The 17,034-nt window shown below is 43.7% G+C and overlaps 1 protein-coding gene across 4 annotated transcripts in view; it reads left to right on the top strand.

Moving 5' to 3' along the window:
• The first annotated feature begins 15,042 nt into the window (after positions 1-15,042).
• tent4a (terminal nucleotidyltransferase 4A) overlaps positions 15,043-17,034 on the top strand; it is a 93,970-nt gene continuing 91,978 nt past the window's right edge. For 3 of the 4 annotated variants that reach the window (XM_072575146.1, XM_072575143.1, XM_072575142.1), the window contains exon 1: positions 15,043-16,156. In XM_072575146.1, the coding sequence (XP_072431247.1) occupies positions 15,426-16,156 (731 nt within the window). In that variant the 5' untranslated portion in view covers positions 15,043-15,425. The remainder of the gene's footprint in view (positions 16,157-17,034) is intronic. The other variant, XM_072575145.1, reaches the window with a different exon arrangement.

The raw sequence follows: 17,034 nt of genomic DNA, 5'->3' as shown, positions 1-17,034 counted from the left end.
AGCTGGTGGGATCCCGGGGAGAGTTTTCTTTTCTTTCTGAAGGGCAGGGCACCCTGGAATGGGTATGACCTAAGAGAGGGGTTCAAGCCTTGGAAAGCGACACTGTTCCAGTGGTGTCCAGTGAGCTTTTGCTGGCCCTTGAAAATCCGGGGAAGATGGTCTAAGTCCTGCACTGGGCTGTACCCATACCAAAGCAGGTGTCCAAGGTGAACAGCTTCTGGCATGTTAGAACAATGTAGGTAAGGGAAGTTGGCAAGTCAGATCCGTAACTTTGGCATTTGGGCTGGGTCGGTCAGGCTGGGGTGCGAAGCGGGGCTGGGCATGGACTGCGGCTGGACGAGGGGCTGCCCCCTCCTGAGGGCCGGTGGCGACTCTGGACGCATGCCAGGTCCTTCCTGTGGATCGCCCCAGCTGTGGGGCCCGTTGTCCTTCCATGGCAGGCGGGTGGCCTTGGCCAGTGCCTAGCTGCTGACTTAGGACTGGTGCGGACCAGGGGAATCTGACTGGTTAATTAAAACAAAGCATTGCGAAGGCCTCAGGCAGATGTTGACATGATGTGATTTCTGCCCAGTCCTCTGAATGTCAAAGTGAAGAAATTCAATGAAATGTAGGTAAACGACAGGATGTAGCTACGACTTATTTTTCTGGTGGGGTCTCCGAGTGAGCCCGCTTGCGTAGTTACCTCTACAGCCGATGGTATGTATTTGTCGTCTGCAGATTAAGATCGAATCTCCACACGATTCCCACAGGTAATGACCTAGGACATGGTTCCCCGAACTTGTTAGGCTGTGGGCTTGCTTTTAACTGATTTTATGAATTCTGCTTTTACCTGTTCTTTATACTTGGGTTTTAGCTGGTTTTATGGAATTGGTTTTTCGCTAGTTTTATGGTCCAACATAGGGGTATTACTTGAACCTAGGCTGGCGAATATAACCTCAGAAACAATATGAGACAGCTGGCGGCCTGTGTGGGTCAGTTATACGAGTGATAAAATCAAAAGAAAGAGAAGTAGACCTGGCCCATGTGTCAAACCTCCCATTGTTTGGAAGGGAGGATAACTGGATAAATATCTGCTCCACAAATTCACTAGTGGTGGTGACTTGTGTAAAATGAATTAACCACAATTGGCTGAGAAAGTCCACCTTTACACAAATGGATGAGAGACCCAAAAGTCCTTTCCCAATAACAGGCATAGGAAATCAGGTTTAAAGGTGTTGGAGGAAGTGTTGAGTGAGGAAAATAGATCTGATGGTGAAGTTCGCCCATCAAAAAAATGTCCTCTGAAGACTAGGACATTTTAACAGTAGATATAAAGAGGGCATTTTAAGCTTTTACCATGGGTAGGGAGATGAGGGAGAGAGGTGACATTGTAACAACAACAGAGCCTCGAGTTATGATACCGATCAAGAGAAATATTGAGAATAGAGAATTAATTACCCAGTATCCACTGGAGGCTTTTGTCTGTAATAAGTGTCAAGTAACTATGAACAGCATGGGAATGCTTAGAGTAACATGTAAAGAAATGTAGTGGTACTAGGTCAATTAAACATAAGTGTGAAAAATGTGGAAAAGGAGGAAACTATCATGCAATTGCATGTCACTACCCAAAATGTAAAGGAAGAAAAGATGACAGAGTAGAAGAAATATTTCAGTATGAACATTGTTTGTTAAAGTTCTCGACCAAGATAGGCCTAAGTCAGCACAAGAGACATGGACACGCCTCGATTAGAAATCAGAAGCGGATAATGTGTGCATACCTCAATATAGGAAGAGATCAGGTTAAGAACAGAAAAGGAGCTTGGACTGAAAAGGAAGCAGAACAACTATGTCAGCTGGAGAAAGAATTTCAGGGTAGTAGATATATTAACCAGCTTATCACCAATCTGTTGATAACAAAAACCCTTAAACAGATATCCGATAAAAGAAGACTCCTAGCTAGATTAACTACGATAAAAGAAGTAGGATTGAGGTGGTGGAACAGCAAGAAATGGAGGAAGGTAATGAAATAGAAGAGGAAAAGAAGAATGAACTAATAATAGATAAGAGAAACAAGGAAAATAAACAGGTCAATGTTTATATACTAAAGCATCAATCTGTTGATGAATTACTTGAAGAAGCAGAAAATAATATTAAGGAAAGGGATCGGAACTCTGTTGGAAAGGGTTTGAGATTGGTAGATAGTGCAACTGAGAAAATTTTGGCTAGTAAGAGGGATAAGAATGAGAATAGGATGAAAGTAGTTCATGATCATTCGAGGAATAGGATAAAGGTTAAAGGATATGGGAATAAGGCAGGCACAAGATATGCAAGGAAAAAAGGAAAGTTTAAAGAAAATCAAATTATATTAGATGGAAATGTCCACACCTATCTAGGGAGCTCATGGTAGCACCTCCCATAGTGCATGTCTATTAGATAAGAAGGAATTAGAGGAAGCATTCTTGGAAAAACTGTCTAAACCTAATGGTAAGGCCAATATTACAAAATTTGTCACTTATAAAGGCTTAACTGGGAGACACCTATTAATACAGCTCACTAACGTGCAAGAGGTGGAATTAGCAATTAATGGCACAGACCCTAAAACAGCGTCTGGGCCTGATGGTATGAATTTTAATGATCTAAAGGCAGTGCAAAGGAAAGATGCAACTAGACCTCCTAGGCTCTTTTCCCTTTGGACAAAGAGCAGGATGATACCTGATTACCTTAAAGCCAGTAGAACTACTTTAACTGTGAAAACAAATGATCGAGAGACTCAAAAGCATAGATAATTGGAGACCTGTAACCATCGGACCTCTTTTATTAAGGGTGTATACTAAACTTTTAGCGAAAAGACTGAGAAAGGCAAGGGACCTTAATCAGTGCTAGAAAGGTTTTTTTTTATCAGGAGTATTAGAATGTAGCAAAAATATTGGATAATATTATCAAAGGATCGAAGAAAAGTAGATAGAAATTGGCAGTAGTCTTCGTTAACTCAGCCAAGGCCTTTGACTCTATATGTCATAAATTACTCGTGAAAGCATTGCAGAAGGTATCTCTTCTGCCGGAATTGAAATTAATTGCGAATTTATACTCAAATAATATAACACATATAGAAAGTTATAATTGTAAAACAACAGACAAAAAGATAGCACGGGGAGTTAAACAGGTCACCACCCATATTGTTTAATATTGTGATGGATCCCTAATTTGTACGCTAGAGGAAAAAAACTGGGTATAAAATTGGAATGGGGGGGTGAATTATCATCATGCATCATTGGTATTTGTCAACGTTGTTGTTCTGTTATACGACTCATACAAGGGAATGGTAGGTAATTTAAAAGTTGTTGAAAACTATTGTGACAATATGAGTCTGAAGGTTAATATAAAGAAAACAAAAGGATTTCAGTTTATATATAAAGCCAAGAGTTTCATTTATTATCACAAAAAGGAATGGAAATTAGGGAAAATGGATGTTCAATATATTATTCCAGGAGAGATGGAAAAATACCTGCGAGCTAAATCCAATCCATGGGTAGGATTAGAAGTGGTGGATTGAGAAATAAAGTTACAGGAATAGATTGGAAATTTGAGAAATGCTGCCTCACATTCCATGCAAAAAATAGAATTATTTAAAACCTATTATATCACTAGGCTATACTATCACTTAATAGATTTTCGGAAGCCTCTGTAATAGTTATGTAGATTGGATTTTATTATTAGGGGTTTTATAAAGGAAACATTACATCTACTGTCATATATTGCAGACAGTATCCTTCATCTGCTTAATAGGGATGGGGATTCAGGATTTTGAAATTAGCGATTCAGATTCCGATCACAATAATGAGGAGGCATAAGGTTTTTAAACATTCATCAGACAATGTAATGCATGCCCCCTTCCAATTTAATGATGGAGGTGTGTTAGGTAAACTTGTGGAGTTAGGCCAATTACAGAATCTTCATGAAATTTGGAATCCAGCAGTAAATGGCCTAGACATGGGGGAGGTGAAGGATACAGAGGAGAAAGAGGAGATTATTGTTGATACGAGTACAAATTACAGTTGTGGGAGAGAAACTGAGATGAGTCAAGGTTAGGGTTACATTATTTCAAGAACGACAAGTTATCAAACGTGGATCAAAAACATGCTGTATATAAAATATCTAAATAATTCAATATTATATTGTTACAGATGAATCCCACAAGGACTACGTTGACACATGGTAAATAAGGACACATGGTAACATGTTTCCATAGGTAAATAAGAATTGTCGAAGATGTGAACTCTCTTTGGAGACTCTACCCCATATCTCTGGCTGGTGTTCGTTTGTAAAACAAGCACGAATGAAAAAACATAATAGAATAGTAGAAAAGTTTTTGAAATTTATAAGTAGTAATGGCTGGAAAGTTTATTTAGAACCCCGACTACAAGTCAAAAATGGAAAATTACAGCTACCAGATTTAATTTTTCAGAAGGACCTATAAGCGGGTGTCACTGTAAGCTTTGAAAATGAAAGTGATTCTCTAGAGAAGGCTTGGGATAAAGAAATAAATAAATATAGACATCTTTCAGATGAAGTTAAGGAATTAACCAAAGGTAAGCGGGTTTATTTCCACAGCTTTGTTATGGGAGCTGGAGGAAAATGGATAGATGATAATAATGAACAATTCCTGTTTGCCCAGGAACCTCGAGCCTGACGATGTCACTGACTCTGAAACTGCTTTGTGTTTTACAGTCTGTTAAGGTTCTAAATGGACTTCCTATTTGGTCTGGTTTTATTTTAGTTGGAGTTTAGATTCAGTTTTGGTTTACATTAGATGTGCAATGCTTTATATTTTAATTGGTTTTAAAGATTTTAATGGGTTTCAGTGGTTATGTTTTAGTCAATAAAGATGTGCATTTTAGATCACGGTTAAGGTGGAGGGTAGATCGGGAATATTATGATTGTAATAAGTTTCACAAAACACACCAAATGATATCTGTTGGGAAAGTAACTAGTCTAACAGTCTTATAAATCCAGCTCTGGTGTCCCTGCGTTGTAGCTAGCTTGACAAGCAAGGAAATACTATCTCTACCACATCTAGCTATGGTTTTCAGCTATATAGAGGAATTATTGTGCATCGACAAGCGATGGAAAAACTTGGAAAGTACACTATATTTTTATATTTGAAGTTTAGATTTTGAGTATTAATATTTAAATTTTAGTGTTTTAACATAGCCAATTACCTCATAATCTAATTAGTGATGTGCATGAATAGATGAATGAGATTCCCACTGTCCCAATTCGCGAAACCACAACCAAGGGACTGGGTTTGGCAGATCAGCAGGGAAAGAAGACCCTGCTGAGCTTGACTCTAGTCTGGCACTGAGAAGAGATGAAGATGTAGAATAAGTGGGTGACCTCAGCGGCTGGTGAAATACCATTACCCTTATCGTTTTTCATTTACCCAGAGGTGAGCTGTGAGGGGCTCTCGCTTCTCATTGGAAGTGCCTGGGCAGCTGGATGCAATCCGCTCCAGTGGCAGATGGGGAGTTTGACTGGAGTGGTATACCTGTCACACCGTAATGCAGGTGTCCTAAGGTCAGATCAGGGAGGACAGAAATCTCCCTTGGAGAAGAAGGGCAAAAGCTCAATCAATCTTGTTTTCAGTACAAGTAAAGACCGTGAAAGCAGGCCCTCACAATCCTTCTGGCCTTCCGGGTTTTAAGCAGGTGGGGTCAGAAGAGTTACCACATGGATAACTGGCTTGTAGTAGCCAAGTGTTGATAGCGATGTCATGTTTTGATTCTTCGATGTTGGCTCTTCCGAGCATTGTGAAGCATTAGATTGTTCACCAACTAATAGGGAACATCCCATGAGCTGGGTTCAGACCATTGTGAGACAGGTTAGTTTTACCTACTGATGATGTATTGTTGCAGTAGTAATCCTGCTCAGTATGAGAGGAACCGCAGGTTCAGACGTTTGTGCTGGGCTGAGGAGCCAATGGTGCGAAGCTACCATCTCTGGGATTATGACTGAATGCTTCCAAGTCAAAATCCTGCCTAAACATAATGTTACCCTAGCACCGTGGATCACTGGTTGGCCTGGGATAACCGAGTCCGGTCGGTGCGTAATGCCGTTCGATTCTGGTCAGGAATGCAGCCGTATGGACTCCACCTCTCTCCTTTAAACACACACCATGTTCATGAGGAATCTGGTGCTAAATCATTCATAGACAACCTGATTCTGGCCCAGGGTTACCTAAGTAGCACAGCAGCTATCTTGCTGCGATCTATTGAAAGTTATCCCCCCGAGCCAAACTTTTGTTGGTAGTGTGTGTACAAACTTTATTCCCATGCACGTTCATACGCACCAGTCCTTAACCTCGAATCTGACCCCCTGCTAAAGGTTCCACACCTTCAGGCACACTATCTTTCCCCAGGGGTGTTCATACGTGCATCTACCCAAGTTGGTAGCGACAGCAGTCAGGCTAGGATCGAGGACGCAGGGGGTGGGGGGGGGGGGGGCGAGGGCAGCGGCTCTGTGTGTGCGTGGGGAGGGATGTGCGGAGAGAAAGAGAGAAACGCGCAGAGCTTGGAGGCCTTCCAACAACCTGGCTTACTGCACCACCTCGGCATGCCAGCGCCAGACGGTTGTCCATGCAGCTCCCTGGCCAGGAACAGTCACACGAGGCCACCAGACTGGCGCATGGAGCGTAGGTCATGCCACCCATTAGCTATGGGTGCACGGCTCACAGAAGGAGGAGTAGGGGTGCCTGCAAAGGTTTGGCAGCTCGCTCACCCTTTTTCTGTCTTCCCTCTCCACCTTTCAAAGCCTCGAAGTTACTGAGTTCCCTCAGAACAAAACTACTGGTCATTTACATCAGTAACCAGCTGACGCTTAGAAAAAACTCAGTACACCATGCTTGACACTTGTGCACCGCGCATCAGTAACCAGCTGACACATCAGTAGCCACTCGACACTTAGAAAAATTTCGGGAACTCCAAGAAAGAAACTACACAGGCCACCAGTCCTGAGCATATCTAGAGTAGCAAAACATCTTGTAGTAAGAGCATCGAATCTTGAAAAAGCTTTCAAGCAGTTGAAGACATTAACTTTTATTAAACAAGGAAAACTAAGGTGAAAAACTTGTTTCTCAGAACAAATATGGCCGCTTGCCTGTCAAGCAGTAACAAATTTACAGACTACGAATGATCTCTTGACCCAGTTCAGATCTTTTGGTAATGGCTGTCAGTTAAGTCTTGGTTGGCTTGTTACATCCAATACAGCAGTGTTCTCTATTTTGCTGAAGGTGATGTTTCTCCTGCTGAATGTTTTCATCTTTCTCCTCAGAAAGCTGCTCCCATTCTCCCAGCTCTTCAGTGTCCATAATATCTCCTTTTGCCTACTCTACTTGTACAGAGTATAATATGGTAGAGTTATGAAGAATACTCTGACTGGAGTGGACTGCAAAAGGCAAATCTGAAGGCTTTGTGTCTTCATAAATAGAGCATTTACAATAAGATAGATGAATTAATGTGGAAATAGATATCAACAGGTGTCATATCATTGTGATTACAGAGACATAGCTGCAGAGGGACCAAGGATGGGGACTGCACATCCAGGGGTAATTCATTATTTAGGAAGGGCCATTGAAAAGGGAAAGGTGGTGAGGTAGTATTGCTAGTAAATTAAAATTCAATGCAATAGTGAGGAAGGATATTGGCTTGGAAAATTATGATGTGGAATCTGTAATGGGGGGAATAAGAAACACCAAGGGCAGAAAACGGGGTGTCTGTAGGTCCACAAACAGTAATGGAGATTTGAGGGAAGGCATTAAACAAGAAATCCAAGAATTCACGCAATAAGGGTACAACTATAATCAAGGGCAACTTTAGTTTACATTTGGATTGGACAAACTAAATTTGCAATGGTGTAGTCGAGGAGGATTTCTTGGAATGTGTAAATGAAGATTTTTCATCAGTACTTTGAGGAACCAACCAGAGAATGCATTTTTCTAAACTGGGTATTGCGCCATGAGAAAGGGTGAATTAATCATTTTGCTCTGCAGTGTCCTTTGGGGAAGAGCAATCACAATATGATAGAATTCTTCATTAAGGTGAGAATGAAGTAGTCAGATCCAAAACTCTGATCTTGAATCAAAATAAAGGGGACTATGAGGGTATGAGGTGCAAATTGTCAAGGATGGATTGGGAAACCTTACTAAAGAGTTTGATGGTGGATAGATAATGGTGCGTATTCCATAAACACATGCATAAATTACAGTTACAATTATTCATTCCTGTTCGGTGCAAAAGTAAGACAGGTGGCTCAACCATGGCTGACAAAATAAAATAGTGATAGTACTAACTCAAAACAGGAAACATACTTTTATATTTAATTTTATATATTTTCTACTTATTTAATATATAATAATAAAAAACATATATGTACAATATATTTTAATTTTTGTCATAAAAGGCAGCAAGCCGGAGGGATGGCAGCATTTTGGAATTCAGCAAAAGAGGACAAAGGTTTGACCAACAGTTTGAGAATAGACTATAAGAGTAAAATTGCAGGAATATCGAAACTAACTCTAAAGTATCTATAACTATGTGTAAAGAAAAGGATATGTAAAGACAAATGTAAGTCTCTTGCAGTCAGAAATTATCATAGAGATCAAGATTTTCAAGAAATAGCAGAAAAATTGAAATACATACTTTGGTCTTTCTTCATAAAGGAGGGTACAAATAATTTCCCAGAAATGTTAGAGAGCCAAGGATTTAGACAGAGGGTGGAATTGAAGAAAATCTGTATTCATAAGAAAATGGTGCTGGGAAATTAGTTGGTTTAAATGTTGATGCATGTCCAGTGTCAGATAATCCACATTCCAGAATAATAGAGGAATTGGCCCTGGAATGTTGGAAGCATTGGTGGCCATCTTTCATACTTCTATGGACTGTCGAGTAGTTCCTACAGATTGGAGGGTGGAAATTATGACATCATGATTTTAAAAAGAAAGCAGAGAAAAAAAAATTATACACCAGTTAATCTAACATCAGAAGTGGGCAAAATGCTAGTCTTTTATAAAAGATGTAATAACAGAACATTTGGAAAACATTAATGGAACTGGCCAAAGATAGCATGTGTTTATAAAGACAAATCATGCTTAACAAATCATCCCAGGAATCAGCCTAGTGAATCTCATCTGAACTGCCTCCTGTGCCAATATTCATTTTTCAAATACAGGTTCAAAACTGTACATAGTATTCCAGGTGTAGCCTCGCCATTACCCTGCACAGTTGTATCAAAGCTTTCGGTTTTTAAACTCTGATCTCCTTGCAGAAAAAGACCAAAATTCTATTCTTAATTCTCCTTTATTACCTGCTGGACCTGCATGCTAATGTTTTGGCCTTCACGCACAAGAACGCTGCTCTTTTTTGGAGTCCTGTCCATTTCAATAATAAACAAAAGCAGAAGTTGCTGGAAAAGCTCAGCAGGTCTGGCAATATCTGTGAAGAGAAAGCAAAGTTAAAGTTTTGGGTCCAGTGACCCTTCCTCAGAACCCAAAACATTAACTTTGATTTCTCTTCACTGATGCTGCCAGACTTGCTGAGCTTTTCCACCAACTTCTGCTTTTGTTTCTTATTTACAGAGCCGCAGTTCTTTTGGTTTTTACTTACTATTTAAATAATAGTCTGTCTTTTGGTTCTTCTTACTAAAGTGCATGACCTCACATTTTCTTCCTTTAAACTTCACTTGCTAAGATTTTGCTCACTCACTTAAGGTATATTTTTCCCTTTGGAGATTCCTAAGTCCTCATCACAACATGCTCTCCCATCTATGTTTGATTTGTTCTTAAAGGGCACTAGTGCACCGATGAGTCTTTTTTTAATAAAACAACAATCAACAGTGGTTACATGGTTGTTGTTAGGCTAGATATTTACTGAGTTCAAATTTCATTATTGACTTGGTAGGATTTGAACATCTGTCCCTCGAATATTAGCCTTGGGTTCAATAAGTTTACCAGAATGCCCCCATCTCTCTCAGTGTCATATGCTCTTTGGGAGGACTTAAACAAATTCAACAGGGGGATGGGAACCTAAATTGTACTTCCAGCGTCCAGGAGGTTGAGAGCAATGAGGTCAGAAATGAGGTTTCAAGGTCGCAAGAGTTCACCGGCAAGCAGGAAGGTGGTTTGAAGTGTGTCTACTTCACCGGCAGGAGCATCCAGAATAAGGTGGGTGAACTTGCAGCATGGGTTGGTACCTATGACTTTGACATAACCAGTTTGGAGACATGGATAGAGCAGGGCAGGAATGGTTGTTGCAGGTTCCGGGATTTAGATGTTTCAATAAGAACTGAGAAGATGGTAAAAGAGGGGGCGGTGTGGCATTGTTAGTCAAGGACAGTACTACAATGGCAGAAAGGATGTTTGGGGACTCATCTACTGAGATAGTATGGGCTGAGGTTAAAAACAGGAAAGGAGGTCACCCTGTTAGGAGTTTTCTTTCAGCCTCTGAATAGTTCCAGAGATGTAGAGGAAAGGATAGCAAAGATAATTCTGGATAGGAGTGCGAATAACAGGTTAGTTCTTATGGGGGACTTTAACTTTCCAAATATTGACTGGAAATAATTTAGTTTGAGTACTTAAGCTGGGTCAGTTTTTGTCCAATGTGTGCAGAATGGTTTCCTGACACAGTACGTAGACAAGCCAACAAGGGGCAAGGCCACAATAGATTTGGTACTGGGTAATGAACCTGGCCAGGTGATAGTGACCACAATTTGGTTATGTTTACCTTAGTGATGGAAAGTGATACTTATATACCACAGGGCAAGAGTTATTGCTGGGGAAAAGGCAATTATAATATGATTAGGCAAGATTTAGGATGCATAGGTCGGAGAAGGAAACTGCAGGGGATGGGTCCAATTTGAAAGGTGCAGCTTATTCAAGGAACAGCTACTCTGTGTCCTTGCTAAGTATGTACCGGTCAGGCAGGGAGGAAGTGGTCGAGCAAGGGAGCCGTGATTTACTAAAGAAGTTGAATCTCTTGTCAACCCTGTTTTGCCCTCCTGATTTCCCTTTAAGTATACTCTTACTTTCTTTATACTCTTCTAAGGATTCACTCGATCTATCCTGTCTATACCTGACATATGCTTCCTTCTTTTTCTTAACCAAACCCTCAATTTCTTTAAAGTCATCCAGCATTCCCTATACCTACCAGCCTTCCCTATCACCCTAACAGGAATACACTTTCTCTGGATTCTTGTCATCTCATTTCTGAAGGCTTCCCATTTTCCAGCCGTCCATCTACCTGCGAACATCTGCCTCCAATCAGCTTTCAAAAGTTCTTGCCTAATACTGCCAAAATTGGCCTTTCTCCAATTTAGAACTTCAACTTTTAGATCTGGTCTATCCTTTTCCATCACTATTTTAAAACAAATAGAATTATGGTCGCTGGCCCCAAAGTGCTCCCCCACTGACAATTCAGTCACCTGCCCTGCCTTATTTCCCAGAACCTCATCACCTCAGGAGATCTCCCACCCACAGCTTCCAACCTCAGTCTGGGAACCCCGCACTGCCCGGTTCTACCTCGTTCCCAAGATCCACAAGCCTGACCACCCTGGCCGACCCATTGTCTCAGCATGCTCCTGCCCCACTGAACTCATTTCTACCTACCTTGACACTGTCCTATCCCCCCTCGTCCAGGAACTCCCACATACGTTCGAGACACCACCCACGCCCTCCATCTCCTCCATGATGTCCGTTTCCCTGGCCCCAACGCCTCATCTTCACCGTGGATATCCAATCCCTCTACACCTCCATCCTCCGTTTCTTCCTCTCCTGACGTCCCCAACAATACCCTTCCACCGACACTCTCATTCATTTGGTCGAACTGGTCCTCACGCTTAACAATTTCTCCTTTGAATCCTCCCACTTCCTCCAGACCAAAGGGGCACCCATGGGCACCCGTATGAGCCCTAGCTATGCCTGTCTCTTTGTTGGCTACGTAGAACAATCCATCTTCCGTAATTACACTGGCACCACTCCCCATCTCTTCCTCTGCTACATTGATGACTGCATTGGCGCCACCTCGTGCTCCTGCGAGGAGGTTGAAAAATTCATCAACTTCACCAACACATTCCACCCTGACCTTAAATTTACCTGGACCATCTCTGACACCTCCCTCCCCTTCTTGGACCTCTCCATCTCCATTAATGACGACCAACTTGACACTGACATTTTTTACAAACCCACCGACTCCCACAGCTACCTGATTACACCTCTTCCCACCCTGTCTCCTGCAAAAATGTCATCCCGTATTCCCAATTCCTCCACCTCCGCCGTACCTGCTCCCAGGAGGACCAGTTCCACCACAGAACACACCAGATGGCCTCCTTCTTTAGAGATCGCAATTTCCCTTCCCAACACACATTTTAAAAGTTTGCACTTTAGAAACAGTGTCCCCAATTCGTAAATCGCATTATAGTGAATTTGTTCATGAAACACACGTTATAGCAGAACGACTTGCACTGCAATACAATCTGCAACCTCATGGCGTGGCATAACCCCCACTCAACCAATACCATCAAGTCAGGAGATCAATCCTGTTTCAACGGAGAGTGGAGGAGGGTATGCCAGGAGCAGTACCAGGCACACCTAAAAATGAGGGGACAAAATGGTGAAGCCATCAAACAGGGCTACTTATGTATCAAACAGCATAACCAGCAAATGATACAAGAGCTAAGCAATCCCACAACCAACAGATCAGATCAAAGCTCTGCAGTCCTGCCCCATCCAGCAGTGAACAGTGGTGCGCAATTAAACAACCGCCGGGAGGAGGCAGCTCCACAAAAATCTCCATCCTCAATGAGGGAGGAGCCCAGTGCTCTGTAGAAAATACAAGACTGATGCATTTGCAAAAACCTTCAGCCAAGTGAGTAATCTAACTCGGTCTCCTCCAGTAGTCCACAGCATCGCATATGCCAGTCTTCAGGAAATTCAATTCACTCCATGTGATATCAAGAAACAGTTGAAGGCATTGGTTACTGCAAATGCTATGACGCTAAAAGCAATGAATACTTATGCAGAACTTAGCTGCCCCCCTAGCTAAGTTGTTTGAGTACAGCTACAGCACTGGCAGTTAACCAACATGTGGAAAATGCCCAAGTATGTCCTGTACGCAAAAAGTAGGACAAATGCAACCCAGCCAATTACTACTCCATCAGCCTACCCTTCATCATCAGGAAGTTGTCATCAACAGTGCAATCAAGCAGCACGTGCTCAGCAATAACCTGGTCAGTGACACCCAGTTTGGATTCTGCCAGGGCTGTTCAACCCCTGACTTCTTTATAGCTCAACCATGGACAAAAGAGGTGAATTCCAGAAATGAATTGGAAGGCCACTGTTGGAATATTGCATGCAATTCTGGTCTCCTTCTTATCGGAAAGATGTTGTGAAACTTGAAAGGGTTCAGAAAAGATTTACAAGGATGTTGCCAGGGTTGGAAGATCTGAGCTACAGGAAGAGGCTGAACAGGCTGGGACTGTTTTCCCTGGAGCGTTGGAGGCTGAGGGGTGACCTTATCGAGGTTTACAAAATTATGAAGGGCATGGATAGGGTAGATAGACAAAGTCTTTTCCCTGGGGTTGGGGAGTCCAGAACTAGAGGGCATAGGTTTAGGGTGAGAGGGGAATGATATAAAAGAGATCTAAGGGGCAACTTTTTCATGCAGAGGGTGGTACGTGTATGGAATGAGCTGCCAGATGATGTGGTGGAGGCATTTGGATGGGTATATGAATAGGAAGGGTTTGGAGGGGTATGGGCCGCGTGCTGGCAGGTGGGACTAGATTGGGTTGGGATATCTGGTCAGCATGGATGGGTTGGACTGAAGGGTCTTTTTCAATGCTGTACATTTCTATGACTCTATGACTAAGTGACATTCTTTGACATCTAGTTTGCGTTGGACTGAGTGTGGTATCGAGGAGCATAAGCAAAACTGGCATCAATGGGAATTGGGGGTCTCCACTGGGTGGAATCATACTTGACAGAAAAGAAGATGCTTGTGGATATTCGAGGTCAGTCATCTCAGTCCAGGTCATCTCTGCAGTAGTTCCTCTGGGTAGTGTCCGAGGCCCAAACAATCTTCAGCCCTTCATCAGGAGGGCTCCTGCCCAAAACATCGATTTTCCTGCTCTTTGGATGCTGTGCATTTCCAACAACTCTAATCTTGACTCTAATCTCCAGCATCTGCAGTCCTCACTTTCACCTATGTGAAAGTGGAGCTTTGTCTCCACCAGGAATGGTCACTCATACTAATGCATCTCGGCCAGCTGATTGGTGAAGATGTGGTTGAGTATGTTTTTTTTCCCCTTTTATTGGTTCTCTCAGCACCAGTAGCAGACCCCACCAGCTCAATCAGTAGTGCTGCTTCTAAGTGACTCTTCATGGTGGACATTGAAGTTCTCCATCTATCGTATATTTTGTGCCCTTGCCATCCTCAGTGTTTCCTCCAACAGCTGTTCAACATGGAGGAGTACTGGTTCATCAGTGTTGCAATGAAGAAAGGTTTTTATCCCTTTGTGATCATCATTTCGGTGCACAACGTGGATGAACAGGTACAAAAGTAAAACTGGATTTTTAACTTTTTACTTATAAACTGCATTTATTTAGGAAGTAGCTAAATTTGCGAATAGTAATATAACGCAGAGCTTAGACGGCAGGTTCGTGAGCTCTTTCGACTGAAATCAATGGAGCGACGCGCAAGAGGAACGCGGGAATCGAACCCCGTGCGGGAATCCCACTGAACACCCTCTCCCCCCCCAGCCTAGTCCAGCCCAGCCCCGCCCTTCAGCAAAGCAGGAAAAACGCAGGCGCAGCTCCGTCGCCTTTTCGAGGAGGGGGGGGGGGGGGAGTGAACGCGCGCACCCAAAACCCTCCGGGCTCGGCGGCGGGGACGCGCGTGCGCGTTCCGACGGGGCCCCGGGCGAAGCGTTGGGTTTAAAACATCCGCGCACGCGCGTTCCGAAGGGGCCCGGGGAGAAGCGTTGGTGGGGGGGTGGTTTTTAAAAAAAATCCGCGCGCATGCGCAACGGGGGGCCCGGAGCTCAGGGGGAGGCGCCATATTGTTAAAGTCTAGCGTTAGTTTCTTTTTAGGTTAACAAGAAACCGGCCTCGGCTTTTTTTTGTAAAGTTTTTTCTCCCCCCCCCCCCCCCACCCCCATAAAAAGAAGAATACGGGAACAGTTTAAAGCGAGGGAAAAGGGGGATTGGAGAGAGAGAAAAAAAAGAGCGGGTCAAGTCAGGAAAGAAAAATCTATGTCAGGCCAGTTCCAGTCAATCGTCAGGTAATCCGTGCATTTTTTTTTGTGTGTGTTTTGGGGAGGGGGCGGGGAGGGTGGGAAAAGAAGAGAGATTTCCTCGGTGTGCGTGGAGAGAGAGAGAGAGAGAGAGAGCGATCGATCACCATTTAATGGATCCGCGGGTGGCTTGGATTCAGCCGGAGCAGAAGGGACCCGCCAATGCCTTGTGGATGCAAATCTGGGAAACCTCTCAAGGAATCCGAAGCAGTTCAGGTCACCATCATCTGCTGCACCTCAACTCGCCAGCACTGGACAGCAAACCCAATGGTGGCGGCGGTAACCTTAACCTCACCAGCAGCAACTCCGGCCCCGCTGCCCCCTCCAGCAGCGCCGGGGCCGCGCATCGGACTCTAGGCCCTCCCGCAGCAGCAGCCGCAGCAGCCGCAGCCGGCCCCGACATGGGCATGGGGCCCGGCTCGGCCCCGGGCAGCGGGGACGTTCGCAGGGGGTCGCAGAAATCGTCCTCGGCCTCGTCGTCCTCCTCGTCGTCGCCTTCCCCTGATTCCGGTACCGGCGGCTCCTCGTCGTCCTCCAGCTCCTCTTCTTCTTCTTCCTCCTCCTCTTCCTCCTCCTCCTCCTCCTCCTCGGGCAGGACTAAAGCCGGCTCCGGCTCGTACTTCGGTCACAATTTCACCGAGATGAACGGCGGCGGCGGGAGCAACTTTGTGAAGAGCAACAACTACCACAATAGCAATCTGAAGAGCCTGGTGCTCGGAGGGAGGAGGAAGAGGGAGAACAAGGCGAGCACTTACGGCATAAACTACATGCTGAGCTCCAGCAATGGAAACTACTACAGTGGGACCCCCTGGAAAACCATGAAGTACAACACCGGGGTGGCTGGGTAAGATCAAAGTGGTGCAAAGATCATGTAGATCGCGGTGTGTGTCTTGTGTACGAGTCTAGGGCTTCTCCCTGAATATTAGGCGTTTGGACATATTTCTGAGTAATGAGCAGGGGGGGGAGGGAAAGGAGTGTCTAATGTGCTTTTAAATACCAAGCACGCCATATGTGCCACTATTTCTATGGCATTATTATTCGGCAAACCTTTTAAAAATCACCTTAAGCAAGTAGTGACTAAAGGGGGCAAAGTATAGAATAAATGATGAGGCAGGACCTTTCCGAAAGGAGCACATGGGTCAGACCAGATTAAGAGAGACTATGTTAATCAAATGCACTCCCGCTTGTCCAAGGGAATTAGAAGTCATGATGTTCGCGCTCCTGTACGATTCAGAAGGGGAAGGCTTGATAGGTGGAACATTTCTTTCCCCCCCCCCCCCGACTTAATATAAAACCGAGTTGGCTGCATTTCTGTAAACGGTTCCTTCCACATACCGATCGTGAAGGAAGGGGAGAAAGCACTGCGTTAGACATTTAAACCAAAATATGGCGTTAAATGTGGTTGGAGGACAAATGTCGTGATAAAACGGTGTGGACGAAGCATAGTCAGTAAATGCAGTAGTTTTTTTTCCCAGAGTTATCGGCCGACCGTTTCAGATAACCTTGCGATAAACGGCCGACTGGCATTTTCTCAAGCTAATCGTGAAAATACAGAATTCGCACCACACAAAAACATTTGCCATTTAGTTGTACAATAAAATTTCAACGTTTTAAAGACAGATTACACGATTTGTATTGCTAACGTGGGCGGGGTGGGGGATGGTAATGGTGGTTCCCTGAAATTCGTTTTTAAACTCATTCGCGCCCTGAAAAACTGGCCTC

The sequence above is a fragment of the Chiloscyllium punctatum genome, chromosome 8 (assembly GCF_047496795.1).
Source record: "Chiloscyllium punctatum isolate Juve2018m chromosome 8, sChiPun1.3, whole genome shotgun sequence".
NCBI lineage: Eukaryota > Metazoa > Chordata > Chondrichthyes > Orectolobiformes > Hemiscylliidae > Chiloscyllium > Chiloscyllium punctatum.
This window is presented reverse-complemented; position numbering and strand designations above follow the sequence as displayed.